Consider the following 14,868-nt stretch of genomic DNA (forward strand, 5'->3'; position numbering starts at 1 on the left):
AACGAGAAAAGTTCAAACGCTAAGGATAATAACTACAGTCAGTTGTCACTATGACTCAAGCGTTTTATATACATGATCTTACTTAATCCTCCCAACAACCTCAGGAGGGAAGGCCTGTTATTTCAGGGCTGCCATGCCTGGTGGCCCAGGTTGTGCGCTATGCAACTCTAGGGAGCACAGCTTACATTCACGGTCTTTGTCGTTTTGGATATTTATATTACAGCCATTTTCTAATTCCCACAAAGATGCTTTTAAGACTAACGGCAGAGCTGACAGTTATCCCCATTTGCAGGTGAGGAAAACTATTGAGAGTCTAAGCCCATGAGTCATTTTGCCTATAGTCACAGAATTACTAAGTAGCAGAGCCAGTAACAGAACCCTAAAATATGCCATGCTGAATGAATATGTGGAAAGAAAAGTGCTGGAGTGACAGGACACTGAAAAGAATTGCTCTCTGACCCCTGCAGGCAAGGGGAGAACAGGAGAGCTCTTGGGATCCCCAGGACTGCCAGCCCCAGGGAAACCTCCAGATTCAAGCCGGCTCTCAGGGTGGTGCCTCATGACCAGTCCAGGCTGTAGTGCTGTGTGAAGGGGTCACAGAACCTACCTCTCCCTCTGTCGCCAACCCTGACCCCTCGTTCTGTGATCACGGAGGGCCAAATAGTCCAGGCCAGAGGCCCTGCAGGAGGCCTGAGAAGTGGGCCTCTGCCAAGGCAGTATAGGAGTCTGGAGTTGCCGCCTGGCCCCTAGTGTGCCCGGCTGGCCCCTGACGCCTGGCTTTGGGGAAGCTGGGAACCTGAGCTTTGCTCGAGTGAGTCTGATGGACCTGAGCACGAATTGTGATTGTTAACGCAACATCAGGACAGAGAGGAAAAAATCAAAACTTCAGAGTTGACAGTTTTTCCTACGAAAGCTCGTTGAGATGTGTGGTGTGCCGGTGGGGTGGTACCCAAACCAACTGGTAACCCAGGATGTGGGAGGGATCCAGATAAAGGAAAATTCCAGAAGAAAGGACCCCAGAGGGTCCTGCTGACCACCTGACCAAAGGCGTAGATAATAACACCCCTTGTTTGTTTGTGGTAAACTCACCAGGTGCCCAGTGTGCCCTTTCTCATTGGCGCTTACAGCCCTGTGCATAAGGTTGGCCCCACTTGAGGCCTGTTATCTTACGGAATTATTGATAGCACCCCCTTTTACTTTCAAAAGTGTCCTAATTGGGTACCAAACTATATGGTCCCCTTACACCCAGAAGAAAAGAATCAACATCTGCATTTTGCAGTAGAGTAAATCCAGATCTAGAAAGGTCAGGTCACCTGTCTAAGGTCCCTTGAAATCAATACCACGACTGGGATTCAGCTGTCAGCTGCAATATCCACGCCCCCACTTCCATCAAGATTGTTTCCCCAGCCAGTATGAACAAAAGGTGCCTGTCTGCTTCGTGGCCAGGATGCAGATTGCTTCTTAGTCACTGGACTGAATCAGTAGAAAATGGCTTTCAGGTCAGTACAAGGGGGAGTTTTGTTGGATGTTAGAAACCGCTTCCTGACTATTCAAGTGGCGAGGCCCCCAAACGGGCATCTAGGGATGAGCAGTGGTGTCCTCACCTTAGGAAACCTGAAGGGACTGTGCGTCACTTGTCCTAGGTGATTCACTGCCAGCCCTGGGGGCCAGGGAGGGAACAGCCACATCTCCAACTGCCGTCTCCTCCCAGCCCAGGATCCTGTGATTCATTTCCCACCAGAAGCCCATGTGGGCACCCAAGGAGTCTGGAGCCAGTTCCCAGACCCTGCCAGCTCAGCTCTCATAAGACCTTCAAATGAGCCATTTGTTCACCCATCCATCCTTCTGTCCTTGAGCCTTCCCCGCCAGCCAGTCATCATGTGCTGCTGCAGCCTGGGTCCAGCCCTGTCTTGGGTGGCGGGAACACGGGCATGAGCCAGAGAAGCAGAGAGTGTCAGATCGGAGAGATTTTCCCGGAAGAGAGCAGTGGGGGGCTCTCATGCTCCTGTCACTGGTGAGCTGCTGGCTCCAGGGAAGGGCTGAGTTCATGGAGAGGCGGGTTGTGGTCATGCCATGAGATCATAGCGCAGGAGGGGAAGTGGTTTAGGCTGCGGGGAGCTGGTTGCCTTTGCCGGGGGGACAAGGATGCTGCTGTTACTTTTTCATGGTGCATTATTTGGGAGCCATTTTGAGATTCCCCCAAAGCCCGCGCACCAAGCCCTTTGTGCCAGGAGCCCCAGCCAACGGAGCAGAGGCGGGGAAGGTCTGCAGAAGCCATCTCAGAGCCCGGCTTCTGAGTTGGCTGCTGCATTTCCGGCGTGTGCTCTGGAGCCTTGGAACCGGGGGAACGTCAGACGAAAGGAAGAAGCCAGGGACTGGGGCAGACGGTGCTGCCCCCGGGGTGGCTTCCTGGGAACTTTGGGCCTTGCCTGGAGCTACTCTTCTAGGCCAGGCTGAGCGGTTGGCACCTAAGGCCGCCTTGGCCTGTTGGCATGGGCTCATCCCTTGAGACCTGGGACAAGCACATTTTGTGCCTGTCTCACAGATCCCAGTGACTCTGTAAGTTAGGGCCTACGTTTATTCTCATGTCACAGACAGAGAGACAAAGGTAAAGGACAAAGTCACTTGCCCGGGGCCACAGAGCTGCCAAGTGGTAAGGCTGGGCTCAGAACCAGGCTTGTCTACCCCAGAGCCCGGTTGCTTCCCCACACAACCCTAACTGGCCTCCCTGCCTTTGGTTCCCCTCTCCCCTGCACTCTCCATCGCAGGCGGCCCCAGGCCTGTCTTTCTAAAGCTCACATCTGGTCATGTCAGTGTCCTGCTGAAAAACAGCCTCTGTGGTCATGCTCCCTGCCTCTGCACATACTGTTCTTTTTTGCCTCAGCACCTTCCCCTGTGTCTTGCCCGAAGCATTCCTGTCTCCCTCTCTCAGGTGACCTCACAAGTCTACCTCCCTGTGAAGCCACTGTCCACAGCAAGGGCCCCTCCTCGCCCAGCCTCCAGGGGCCGCTGTGGCTGCTTCCTGCATCCATCACAGCACCTAAGACACAGCTCATCTGGTTGTCCACTGAATACCCAATAGCCAGCATGGCATTTGGGTTCCTAAATAGGACTTCAAGGATTTCATTCATTTGTTGAGCATTTCCCTGTTCCAGTCACTGTAATGGGGCTGGAGATAGAGTGGGAGCGAGGTTGGTCCCTGTTCTAAAGCACCCAGAGTAGTAGGTGGGACAGAGAGCAGGTGCAGTGGTGATCAGTACCCTGATGGAGTGGCTCAGGGGGCTGGAGGGGGGATCAATCTAGCTGGGGGGGGTGAGGATTGGGGGCACACAAGGTGGGAGTAGAGGGGTCTCCAAAGGGGCCTTGGCTGCACGACACAGACGGGAATTGTGTGGCACCATGGGGCTGAGAGGCTTGTTGGTCTGAGGCTGGCTGGCTTGCTTCATTTGTTCGTTTATTCATTCATTCATTCATTCATTCATTCCACACATCCCTTCTCTGCCTGGCCCTGAGTATTGGAGGTCCAGCAGTGACTAAGAGACACAACCTTTCCCTCGTGGAGGTTGGACTGGGGCCGCCTCAGGCAGGACTTGGCCCGTTCCTGGAGCTGAGCGGGGTCTCGGGCACCTCTCGGCCATAACGATAGACTTCTCTTCTGGGCTTTACTTGGATGGTCTGGGCCCTGCCTTTCTGGAGGACTGGGCAGCAGGGAGAGGCTGAGGCTCTGGGGCTCCTGGGCCCAGGAGAGGCTGGTCGGTTTCACCCGAGAGTAGACCTAACACAATAGCTCGATTGTGAGCCGCCTGGCTTCCCCCACCCGACATGTGAACATTTCTGTGATCAGAATGTGTCTTGCCATTGATGTACACATGTAGCAGGACATTGTAACGTTTTAACTGTCACTGCCCCCCCCCCCGGCTGTTATTAAATCAGTCATATGGTTTACAGTCAATATGAGAGAATATGGTTTTGTCATTGAAACTACCCTTGGCATGAGGTTCTGATGTGACCTGTCTATCACCACAAACTCCAAGTCACCAGTGGCTGAATAACCCTTCTATTTGGGGTGTTTTATATAAATTCACAGAAAAGAATGCTATTCATTGACTTGCTTCATTCTTGAGATTTCCCCAGTGTGCGTCTATCCAGGATGGCAGCGGGCTGGGGTAGAGGGAGTCTAGATCTAGGTTTGAATCCTTGCTTTTTGGCCCACTAGTGGGGGGACATTGGCAGAGGTGCTGTGGCCTCTGAGCCTCAGTTTCCTCCTCTGTAAAATGGGGACATGCCCCCCTCTTTGCAGGTCTGTCCCTGTTGTACATTTGTGTGATTGTTAGATTCACTTTGTGGCTCCTTCCACTGGGCTGCGGGCCCTGTGAACAGAGCCCCTCCTCATCTGCTGTCAGTTGAGACCATTTCCGACAAAATGGACTGTGATTCAGAGAGGCCGGAAGCTGGGTGGACCTGCCTAGGGCCGGCTGCTGCTGTTTGTTCTCATGTGGCTGCCGGCTGTTGTCTCCCTGATGTCTTGTCAAGATTGCTCAAGTGTGGCCCAGTGCAGACCATGAGGACCTGCGCTCTGATTCCACTGGCCGTGGGGTCTCCACGTAGGGACGTAGGCAACCCACGAATGGTCTCTCAGGCACACAGACGAATGTTTGCCTGAGGCTCCGCCCCACTGAGCTGGCGCCAGAGTCCCACGGAGCCGCGTATCTGTGCTGAGGCTCATGTGTAAGAGGGGTGGTGATAATGCCTGTTCTGTCTCAGAGGCAGGCTCCTTTGACAAGCAAGTGATGCATCGAAATCGGGGAGGCACATGGTTTTCCGAGGGAGTGGTGTAAACATTCTGTAGGACGGCAACCAGAACAGACTTGGCTGCTGGGGGACTCGGTGACGGGGTCAGGAAAAGAGCAGTCGGGACACCTTGAACAGAGCAGTGGAATGAGTTGGGGAAAGACGTAGACTTTGGAGCTACACCCACACAATCAGCAACTGCGTGACCTTGGACAAGTTACTTAACATCTCTGAGCCTTAGCTTTCTCAGCTGAAAAATGGGATGCTAAACCCAGGGTTTATTGAGCGTTGTCTTGAGGATGAAATGATATAACGCATTGCCTTACTTAGCTCAGCAGGTGCTTAGTAAATCATTGCGGGATGGAGGGGTGGATGGAGAAATGGCTTTATTGCTCTGCCCTTGAGCTGACAGTGGTACCATGCAGTCCCCTCCTGGGCCTTATGCTTCACACATTTTGTCTGTTCCACCACGATTGCCTGTATTGAGTGATAATTAATCAAATTTCTGTTAGCCAGGCCTGTGAAGTCAGTCAGCGCCTCTGCCCGGCCTGGGCTACCCGGAGAGCGCAGTGGGCCGCCACCGTTCCAGGCCAGAGCAGGGAAACGTGCAGCTTCTGCAGCCCCAGAGGCCTGTGTTAGAGAAGCACACGTTTAATGTCGGCTTTTCAAAACGCTTCCAAGAGTTTGGGGAACCCGCCGAGACCTCTGGGGCCACAGGAGGGAAGAGGCACCAGCGTCGGCTGGTGTAGGACCCACCAGCCTTGGCCCCCATTCGGTCAGACTTGGTGATGGAGATGGAGTTGGGGGGAGGGGTCCTTACCCCTCCCCCTGCAACCCCAGGACAGGCCTGGCACTGGTCTCCCTGCTCTGTAGACCCCCTCCAGCATGGAGGTAGCTCGTTTCCTCACCTACCATGGTTCTGGCAGGAGACCAGCAGGCAGATGAGTGGTGCCCGTGTGGGTGGGAGGATGCTCTTACTGTAAGGTTGGCGTCAGATGGCCCCAAGGTCCCCCTGCCCCCCTTAGTGTGGACGCAGTGACCCAAATGGACATGCTGCCGTTCAGTCCAGATGTAAAGCCCCCTCGGCCTCCCGGGGGGAGCCCCGCGTGGGTGGCAGTAGTGACCGCCACCCTGGCTCGGCCTCGTGGGGTTTTCCCACAGCCCTAGCAGGACGTCCAGGGTCAAGAGAGTCTGGGTCTCTGCTCTTCCATATCTGCCATTCTGATCGTCGTGGTTCACGACACTCAGTGACTAACACTTTCTGAGGGTTTGCCATGCAGCAGGCACTGCGCAAAGGCCTTCCCGGACATGATCCCACGTGCTCCTCCTAGAAAGCAGTGGAGTGTGGTTCCGAGTGCTGGATTCAAATCCTGGTGATGGCACTTACTAACCACGGGGCCTTGGGCACATCATTTAACCTCAGTGCCTCAGTTTCCTCACCTATAAAATGGTGATGAACAGCGGTACCTGTGTCATAGGGTGGATGTCATAAGCATCTGGCTCAGGATAAGTGCAACATAAGTGTAAGCAGTTACTAAGAGAAGGGTAGCATTATTATCCCATTTTGCAGAAGAGGAAACAGGCTTAGAGAGGCTAAGTGTTCTTAGCCAGAGTCCCGTGACTCCTAAGTAGAAGAGGTAGGATTTGAACCTGGGGCGTGACTAGGGTGTTACTCTGCCTCAAATTGTAAAAATGCATGTGGGCATGTGCGGAGCATTTGGCCGGCTTCGGAAGTGGTATTCTCAGCTTTCCTCAGAGCCCTGGTGAAAGGAGATCCTTTTCTAAGTAACCGAACTGGCCCCTGGGAGCTCTCATAATCCCACAGCCGAGGCAATAGCTGACCCGTGACACACATATCACAGAAGGAGAAGGGAGGGATCAGTGAAGAATTTGTTTGGAAATGTTATCTAATGCTGAGTGCTTTCAAGGGACTCGGAATGTGGAGCCCGCGCTGTACCCCCTGCCAGGGTACCGGGGAAGCCTGATCCTCCCCTATTTCCCTGCCACATACAGCCTGCTGGAGACCTGGGCTACCGTCCGGTGCTAGGCGGGATCAGTCGTCCGTGGACACGCGGGGAAAGTCGGGGCAGCTCTCTGCCCCGAGCCCCAGCAACGGAAATCTCTAGCTAATGTGTCCCTTCTAGCTCTGGACCCCTTTGGTCCTGTCCTGCCCAGCTGAGGGGCGAGCAGAGGCTGCTGGGCTCCAGGGAACTTTCGGAACAAGGGTTCCCGGCTCTGGCCGGACAGCATTTACTTTTGCTTTTGCCTCAGCATAGTCTCTAACCAGGGTGCATAGGAACCCAAAACTTAGAAATGACTTCCCACGTCCTTGGGCTACCCCTGCTCCCCTAAGCACACACCTACACACAGGCACACACTCACGCACACATCCCGGCTGCCGGGCCGTGCCCGGGAGCCGCCTGCCTTCACCCCAAAGGCTCTTTGTCTGAGGCAGAGCAGGGCTTGCAGATGAACAGCCCGTGGTCTCACGCCCCCAGAGCCCACCCTCTGCCCAGGTGTCCACGAGTCCCACCCCGGGAGATGCCGTGTTTGACTCCAAGCGAAAGCAGGAGTGACCCCCCTCCGGGGTCCAGCTGCACACACCCCCAGCTGAAGGGGTCAGGGTTCTTGAACCCCCAGACATGGGGTCAGCTGCTGCCTCTTGCCCCCTGTCCCTTGGTGCCACAGTGCTGGGCCCTTACCTCTTCACTCCTGCTTGGCTCCCCGGGGCAGCTCCTCACATGCTTTACCCCAGCCGTCAGAAGGGCAGCCTGTCCATGGCCTCCAGGAGGGGTCCCCGAGTCGCAGGCCGGACTGGCCGCCGAGCAGCCCTGCCTCACTGGCCTCTGCTTGCTCTGCTCTGCTCCGCGGCCGGGCTTGGGCCAGGGATGATGGGGCAGGGGCTGGCCGGGGGCGGGGGTCCTGCGGGGGGCCACTTACAACCTGCCTCCTTTCACGGCGGGGGCCAGCGGCTGCCTCAGGGCCATGCTCTGCAGATCCGGGGCTCGGGCAGGGCGGCTCAGGGCTCGGGGTCCATCCTCAGGCCGTCTGCAGCAGCCTCATTTGAACTCCCCACTCCTTTGTGGAGCCTTTACATGCTGCCGGAGGAAACTGTGAGCACAGCCTGACCCTGGTTGGCTGCAGGCACTTCTCTCCACCCACCAGTGCAAGAGGATCCCCCAGGCCCCAGAAAGGCTCCGGGCCTCCCCTCAGCCCCAGACAGAGGCGGGCCGCCCGGTGATGTCACACTAGCTCCGGCCCCAGCTGGCCCGGCCCCTCCCGCCCCAGCCCGCTTTGGCGGCCTCCTTCCCTCCTTCCCTGGCAGAGCAGCCTGGCCCGCCCGCCCGCCCCTAGTGCGCCCTGCCGAGGCAGAGAGCTTCCCCTCTGACTCAGGTAATGGGCTCAGATCTGTGCCAGCCGTGCAGGCAGCAGGGAACAGGTCCTCCCCCTGGATGGCTCCCTCACCCCTGCACTGCCCCCGCGGAACCCCCGGGTGGGCAGGCAGGGCAGCCCCGCACAGATGGCCTCTGTGCGGCCGTGTGCAGAGGCCTTGCTCTCACCTCTAAACCCTGGGGAGGGAGCCCAAGGCTGTCTGCACAGAAGCCAGCAGGATCTGTGCTGACAGCTAGCGGGAGGCAGGGGCCGAGGACCCTGGAAACACCACCAGCTGGGGGTATGCACAGGAGAAATGCCCCATCACTTCCCACCTAGAGGACCTGATTAAGTCACGTCACCCATCTGGCACCCCTCTCATGTAATCTACCTCCACGGATTCCGTGGGATCATGCGGGAAAGGGGCTGGCGCGGGGCAAGGGCACCTCAGTGGGCTGGACTCAGCGCTCTGGACTTGGGCGGGCCAGGGGTCGCGCTCCCAGAACCCCTGTGGTGACCTCACATCGGGCTCTTCTAGAAGCACATAATGGGAGTCCCCAGCACAGAGTCTGTGAATGTTCGTAGAGTTAGAGCAGAAAGGAGACAGCCCTGGACCCCCATGAAGTGAGCGATTCTACAGTCTTGTCAGCACCACAGGCAGAGGAGTGCTGGGAAGGGAGCAGCCGGGAGCAGGTTTGTGTCTTTGCCTGGGCGACAGCTGTGGGAGATATTGGTGGTGACTCTTCTCTCCTCTTTAAAAAAGTTGAGTGATGGGGCATCTGGGTGGTTAAGCGTCCTACTTCGACTCAGATTGTCATCTCACGGTTCATGGTTTGAGCCCCTCGTCGGGCTCTGTGCCGACAGCTCAGAGCCTGGAGCCTCCTTTGGATTCTGTGTCTCCCTCTCTCTCTGTGCCCCCCTCCCCCGTCCCCCCTCCCCCTGCTCATGCTTGCTCTCACTCTCTCTCAAAAAAGAATAAACAATAAAAATTTTTTTTTTAAATGTTGAGTGATGGTGGTGGTGGTGATGACGTTTGGGTACAAATGGGGAGGGAGACTTCACCAGGGTTCTCCTTGCCCTCAGACGTAGCTGGGCCCTGGGCAAGCAGTTCCGCTGTGGTCTTCCACGCCCGTCTTTGCAGGGAGCAAACTCTGTTTCTTGCCTCAGCTTCTTCCAGCCCGCTCAGACTCCCTCCCTTTTCCATCTGTCAGTCCCATTTCTTTTTAGAAGGTGAGTCCTCGCCAGAAGACCGCAGTATCGTAAGATATCGTAAGCCTGTAGAGGCTGCAGCATTAGCCAGATGGTTGCAATGGACAGAAACACCCCCCACAACTACCATGGGGGGGTCCCCGTGCATGGTCGGCACAGGAGCCGTGGGAGGCGGGGGGCAGGGGGTTCAAGATCAGCAGAAGCACAGAGGATGGAGCTGAATCCTTCTCCTTGAGCAGCACCCTTGTCGGCCTGGAGCCTGGCCTATTCCCTTCTCTTCCCCTTCCTCCTCTCCGGGTTGTGTTTGTTGGGAAGTAGCTCCGAGCCGTCCTCACAGAGCCTGCGGTCAGGAGGGGAGACAGACAGACAGACACAGGAGAAGTGCTGGGTACTAAGCGGGTATCTAGGCAGGAGGCCAGATTAAGCCTGGCAGGGCAGTCAGGGCAGCCTCCCCGAGGAGGTGGTGTTTGAGCTGGAACCTGAGGGGTAGGTAGGAATTAGCGGGTGTGAGTTGGAGAGACGATGGTTCTGAGCAGAGACGATACTGTGTAAGGACTGGGTGGCAGATGGGCTTTTTTGCAGATGGCCCCAACAGTCAACAATATCTCCTGGTCCAAGACCTGACACTCTGAGACCTTGACACTCCTCCCATTGAGAGGTAGGGCCTCTGTCCCCTCCCTTTGCATCTGGGTGGGTTTGTGACCTACTTATGACCAATAGAATGCAGCGGAAGTGACACTACCTGGTACCCAAGGCTGGGCGAGAACAGGCAGTGCATCTTCTGCCTTGTTCACTGGGACACTGTCTCTTGGAGCCCTGAGCCAAGCTAGACCCCGAGAAATCCCGCGACTCCCAAGCCACCACGCGGGGGCCATGTGCAGCATGGGTCCCAGCCGACAGCCAGCATCAACCCCCAGATATGTGAGGAAAGCTGCCTCTCGGTGATTCCAGCCACGAGTCACCCCCAACTAGAACCTTCCTGCTGAGGCCCCGGACACCGGGACCTGAGTTGAGCCACCGTCCCATCCCGTAGCTGAATCACTGACCCACAGAATCCACGAGGGGAAGAGAATGGCTGTTCTAGGCTGCTACGTTTTGAAGGTAATTTGTTACACAGCGGTAATGACTAGAGCAATTACAGGGAGTTCTTCCCAGGGGCCAAGACGAGTGCATTTGGCTGAGGAGAGAGGGGGAGTGTGGCAGAAGATGAGGCCTTGTTAGAGGTGGGACTTTATCCAAGGACGGCGGGAAGCCACTGAAAGGCTTTGAGCAACTTGCTTTTATTTCTGAAAGGCCCCGTTAGTCACTGAGTAGAGACTGGGTTGGTGGGAACCGTAGATACGGCCTCTGGAGCTCGTGGGCAGTGGTTGCAGCCCCCTGGTGAGAGAGGCAGTTGGAGGTGATGGGACGCACGGGGTCAGGGGGGAATTCCCAGGACCCACCCTCCCGTGGGGACCGGTGCAGCCCAAGTCCCCGATGACCGGAGAAAATTTGCTTTCACAATTCACAGTCCCTAGGACCCCATCACGTGGGAGAGGAACACCAGGATGGCCTTGCCCTGTCCATGTTTGCACATCCCTTGCCCCTGTGGTGGCCGTGGGCAGTCGAGGATGCTGCTGGAGAGCTTGAGTTGTGGAGTCAAATTCTGGTTCTTCCACTCAGGTCCCACCCCATGCCTCACTGTCCTCATCTGTAAAATGGAGATGTTATAAGGATTGGCCTCCTGGGGCTGTTGAGAGAATTCAACATGACGTGACACATTAAGTGTGGTACACAGTACATACTCAGGGGTGGCTGTGGTAATTGCCAGCGACTCCTTCCCCAGGGCCGTGAGTTCCCTGAGCACCAGGGCAGGTGTGGGCCGGGCCATACCAAGCTCTCCTTCCGTACAGCCCAGTATAGGGGAGTGAATAAATGAGTGACTGGCTGTGGAGGATGAGGGGCTGTGGCTCAGAATCTAACAGGCCTGGGCTCAGACCCCACCTCTGCCAGCAGCCTGGGCAACGTTCTTATTCTCTTGCAAACTTTGTTGCCTCATTAAAACAACAACAACAACAACAACAACAACAGGGGCCCCCGGGTGGCTCAGTCAGTTGAACATCTGACTCTCGATTTCAGCTCAGGTCGTGATCGCAGGGTCACTGGGACTGACCCTGAGTGGGGCTCCGTGCTGAGCCTGGAACCTGCTTGAGATTCTCTCTCCCTCTCTCTCTCTTTTTCTCTCTCTCTCCCTCTGCCCCTCCGCCGGACATGCACTCATTCTCTTGTGCTCTCTCTCTCTCCCTCTCTCTCTCTCTAAAAATATAAATAAATCAAAAAACCTTAAACGTTCACTAAGTCCTTTCAGCTTGGCAGGACTTGAACTCCAAATGCGATCTTTGAGGCAGCTGCCGAACCCCCTGCTTCCCGGCTACTGCTTTCTTCTGGGCTCCTTGGAGTCTCTCTCTATGTGTATACAATTTAGGGATTAACTAAGGATTTGAGGAGAATTTGTACAGTAATTTTGGAGCTCCCCCTTCCTTAGCTATCTCCCTTCTGGCATTTTGCCCTTCAGTTTCCACCCTCGATGTCCAACTTCTTTGTCTTCTTCCCAGGCAGTAACTCTGCTGCATTCTGTATCAGCCCCCTCCCCCCGTGTAGCACCACGAACAGAGGTGCCCTAGGGTGTTTCCTGTCTTTCAGAGACCCCGTGTCCTCTAGTTTCTGTTCTGCGTTGTTCTCAAGTCCTTTCAAGCAGTCTCGTGTACTGTTCAGATTTTATCATTGTTATTGACCGGAGAGTTAGTTCAATGCCGTCTACTCCTTCCATTTTGGTAACTGGAACTCCCCACATCCCAACTGGATCTGTCTTCTACCCCAAACCTCTTGTACTCCTGCTGCCGTCGGTGCCCTCGGTAACCCTATCCAGCTGGTTGGTGCTCCTTAATTCAGTTCTCTGCCCTCTCTCCTCTTGGTCGTAGTCTGTTGGGAAATACCAGCCCCCATAATTCCTAGATTCATTCAGCTCAGCATACCCACCCGGGCACTAGAAGAAAGTGTTGTTCTCACAAGCCTTGTTAGAGCACCTTAGGTGGCTGCTTGTGATATGCTGGACGCCAAGCTCCACGTTTGCTGGACATCGTTGTTTCTCCTCTCGTGACCCGTGAGGGAAGTGTCCCCATCCTGTTCTACTAATAGGAAGACCGCGGCTCGGCGAAGCAATGTTCCTCGCGCCAGGCCACACAGCTAGACGGTAACGCGACTGGGATCAAGACCCACGTCAAAGCTAGCACGCACACAGTTGTCCTGAAAACAAATAGCATTTCTTTCATTCAAACTTACTTTTTCTTGTTTTAAGGTCTCTGAAATCAGGAGGCCTGCTAAAGTTAACAGCATGTCAGGGCTAATTGGTAGCACTTTTTCTTTTTTTACGAGAACGGGACGCTGTCAACAGTGGATGACTTCTCAGAATGACGGTCAAGGAAGTGTGGCGGTGTTAGTGATGGGGCTCCAGTGAGGTTGACCGGTGATTGAGGGACAAAGAAGCAAGTCCCCTCCTCTCCTGGTTATCCAGTCTTGGAAAGGTCCAGGGGAGTGTCATCAAGAAGCCTGCGGAACTGCCAGAAGCCTCCCTCCGTCCAGATTTAATTCAACAGCTGCCTCTAAGCTGAGACAGAGCCAGCCGGTCCCCTCCCCTCCCGGAGATGCCGTGGCCAGGTCCTGTGACTTGCCCGCCCCATGTCTGGCAGGGGAGCCACGTGTTCCCTGGCCCGGGTGAGAAGTTCGGAGACTTGGGTTTATGGGGAGATTCTAAGGCAGCCCTACTGTTTATGCTGTACTGCCTGGTGTCACAGAGGGTGTCCCCACACGTGGAAAGCCCTCTGAGGACACCGTGTCTGTTAAATGCTTGCCAAACAAGTGTATCCAAAATGTCAGCACGGGATGCACGCTCGGTTACAAAGTAGCTTTGAGAGCCTATCGTTGGCTCGTGCACGACCCATTTCATTCCCGCTTCGCACCCCACCTGCCAGGAACAGACTCAGGACCGCTCTTCTCCTCAAGCGCAGACATCACCTAACGGTCGAACACTTTTGCTGTTCAGTCAACAAATATTTATTAAGCTCCATCTGAGCACCAGAGTTTGGGCTCCAGGTCAATTTGCCCAAAGCCAATTTGCTGAGATGTTTAGTTGACTGGTTTTCATTTTGTCTTTTTAACAGTATTTTAAGGAATGTTCGATTGGCCTCATCTGCCCTCTTCTTACTGCAGCTGATGCGGGGGCCTGTCCCCAAGAGGGGAGACTGAGAGGCAGAGGGAAGAGAGATTTCATTTTAGTTTGCTGGTTTTCTTTGTATCGTCATAACAAAAACTTCACAGAAATTTTCCAAAGCTGTTTAAAATCGTCTTACCCTATATAAAAATTTAAAAAACTGTCGCTTTTTGGAATGCTGTGTCGGACAGGATCTTCGTCCCCAAAAGGAGATGACGGAGGGACTGCGGGTGGTTTTCTGGTCAGTGGGGGAAGACCACACCCCCCTTGCAGACCCCCTGCTGGAATTCTCCTCCCAAGGAGCAGCTGAGCTATTGCTGAACTTGCTTATCTTTCCTGGGCCCCAAAGAGGTGACTGAGCAGATAACTGAGGGCTTCTGGCAAGAGACTGATGAGGTGAGCTTCCCAGGCCTGAGGCCAGGGTGGGGGCACCAGGCTGGTGACATGTGTCAGCAGAAAGCCCAAGGGCAAAGCCTGGGATTGTCTTGCCCTGGACTCTGTAGAAAGGGCCTCTCGTTAGAGGACTAGCACATAGAGCATGTGATAAATGTCTGTTGAACGCCTACGTGGGAATGCTAGCCTTCGAAACCCGCTCGCTCTCTTTGTGTCACATCCAGGGTTTCTGACTCAGAGTCTTGGGGCTGAGGGCAGCAAGAGTGCTATTTGGGAGTCTGGCTCGAAGGAGAAGGGAGAGGAGACCCAGGGTAAGAAAGACAGCCTCCCTGCCATCGTGAGGCCGTGCCCAGGCCTCTCAGGAGCTACTCCAGGCCTACTCCAAGCTGGCTCGGTGGGGGGGGTTATAACTCCTACTCCACTGATCTGGCTCCCAGCTGTCCCCGCCTCAGCCCTGCCCTCTCCCCTTCCCACCACTCCGTCTGCCAGGGAGGTGCAGGAAGGAAGGCAGTACCTGTGCCGGGCATCTGGGGCCGTCCTGCCATGTGTAGCTGGGGCCGCAGAGGGACGTGTGCTCAGATTCCTGGCCCCTGCAGGTGGATGATGGTCGTGTTCCCGGCATTTGCCCCTCTCCTCCTCACGGCAGGGCCAGGTCCCAAAATGCTTTGGTATTTGGTATTATCTCCCTTGAGCCTCGCAGCAGGCCTGGGAGCTGGGAAGTCAGCGATTATTTCCTCTTACAGATAAGGAAGATGGGAGTGTGACAGTGTTATGGTCTCTAGGACTGTCCTCATTTATTGTTTCCCGGGTACCAGACATTGTGCTGGTCACTTGCCTGATCTTGCCGAATGTCC

At 55.3% G+C, this 14,868-nt stretch overlaps 2 protein-coding genes across 20 annotated transcripts in view; one reads left to right on the plus strand and one right to left on the minus strand.

Annotated features, from left to right (window-relative positions):
- Nucleotides 1-7,988, minus strand: part of ANGPTL2 (angiopoietin like 2) — a 34,283-nt gene extending 26,295 nt beyond the window's left edge. For 3 of the 6 annotated variants that reach the window (XM_019421118.2, XM_019421112.2, XM_019421116.2), the window contains exon 1: nt 7,494-7,988. Coding sequence is in view for 2 of the 6 variants with exons in the window: in XM_019421111.2 (XP_019276656.1) it covers nt 7,732-7,778 (47 nt within the window). In the remaining 4 variants the exon portion in view is untranslated. The remainder of the gene's footprint in view (nt 1-7,493) is intronic. The other 3 variants (XM_019421111.2, XM_019421110.2, XM_019421115.2) reach the window with 2 other exon arrangements.
- The window catches only part of RALGPS1 (Ral GEF with PH domain and SH3 binding motif 1), a 314,360-nt gene that overhangs the window by 206,634 nt on the left and 92,858 nt on the right, over nt 1-14,868 (plus strand). The window lies entirely within an intron of this gene.

Source organism: Panthera pardus, unplaced genomic scaffold (assembly GCF_024362965.1).
Source record: "Panthera pardus isolate Hobbes unplaced genomic scaffold, ASM2436296v1 HiC_scaffold_20, whole genome shotgun sequence".
Lineage (NCBI taxonomy): Eukaryota > Metazoa > Chordata > Mammalia > Carnivora > Felidae > Panthera > Panthera pardus.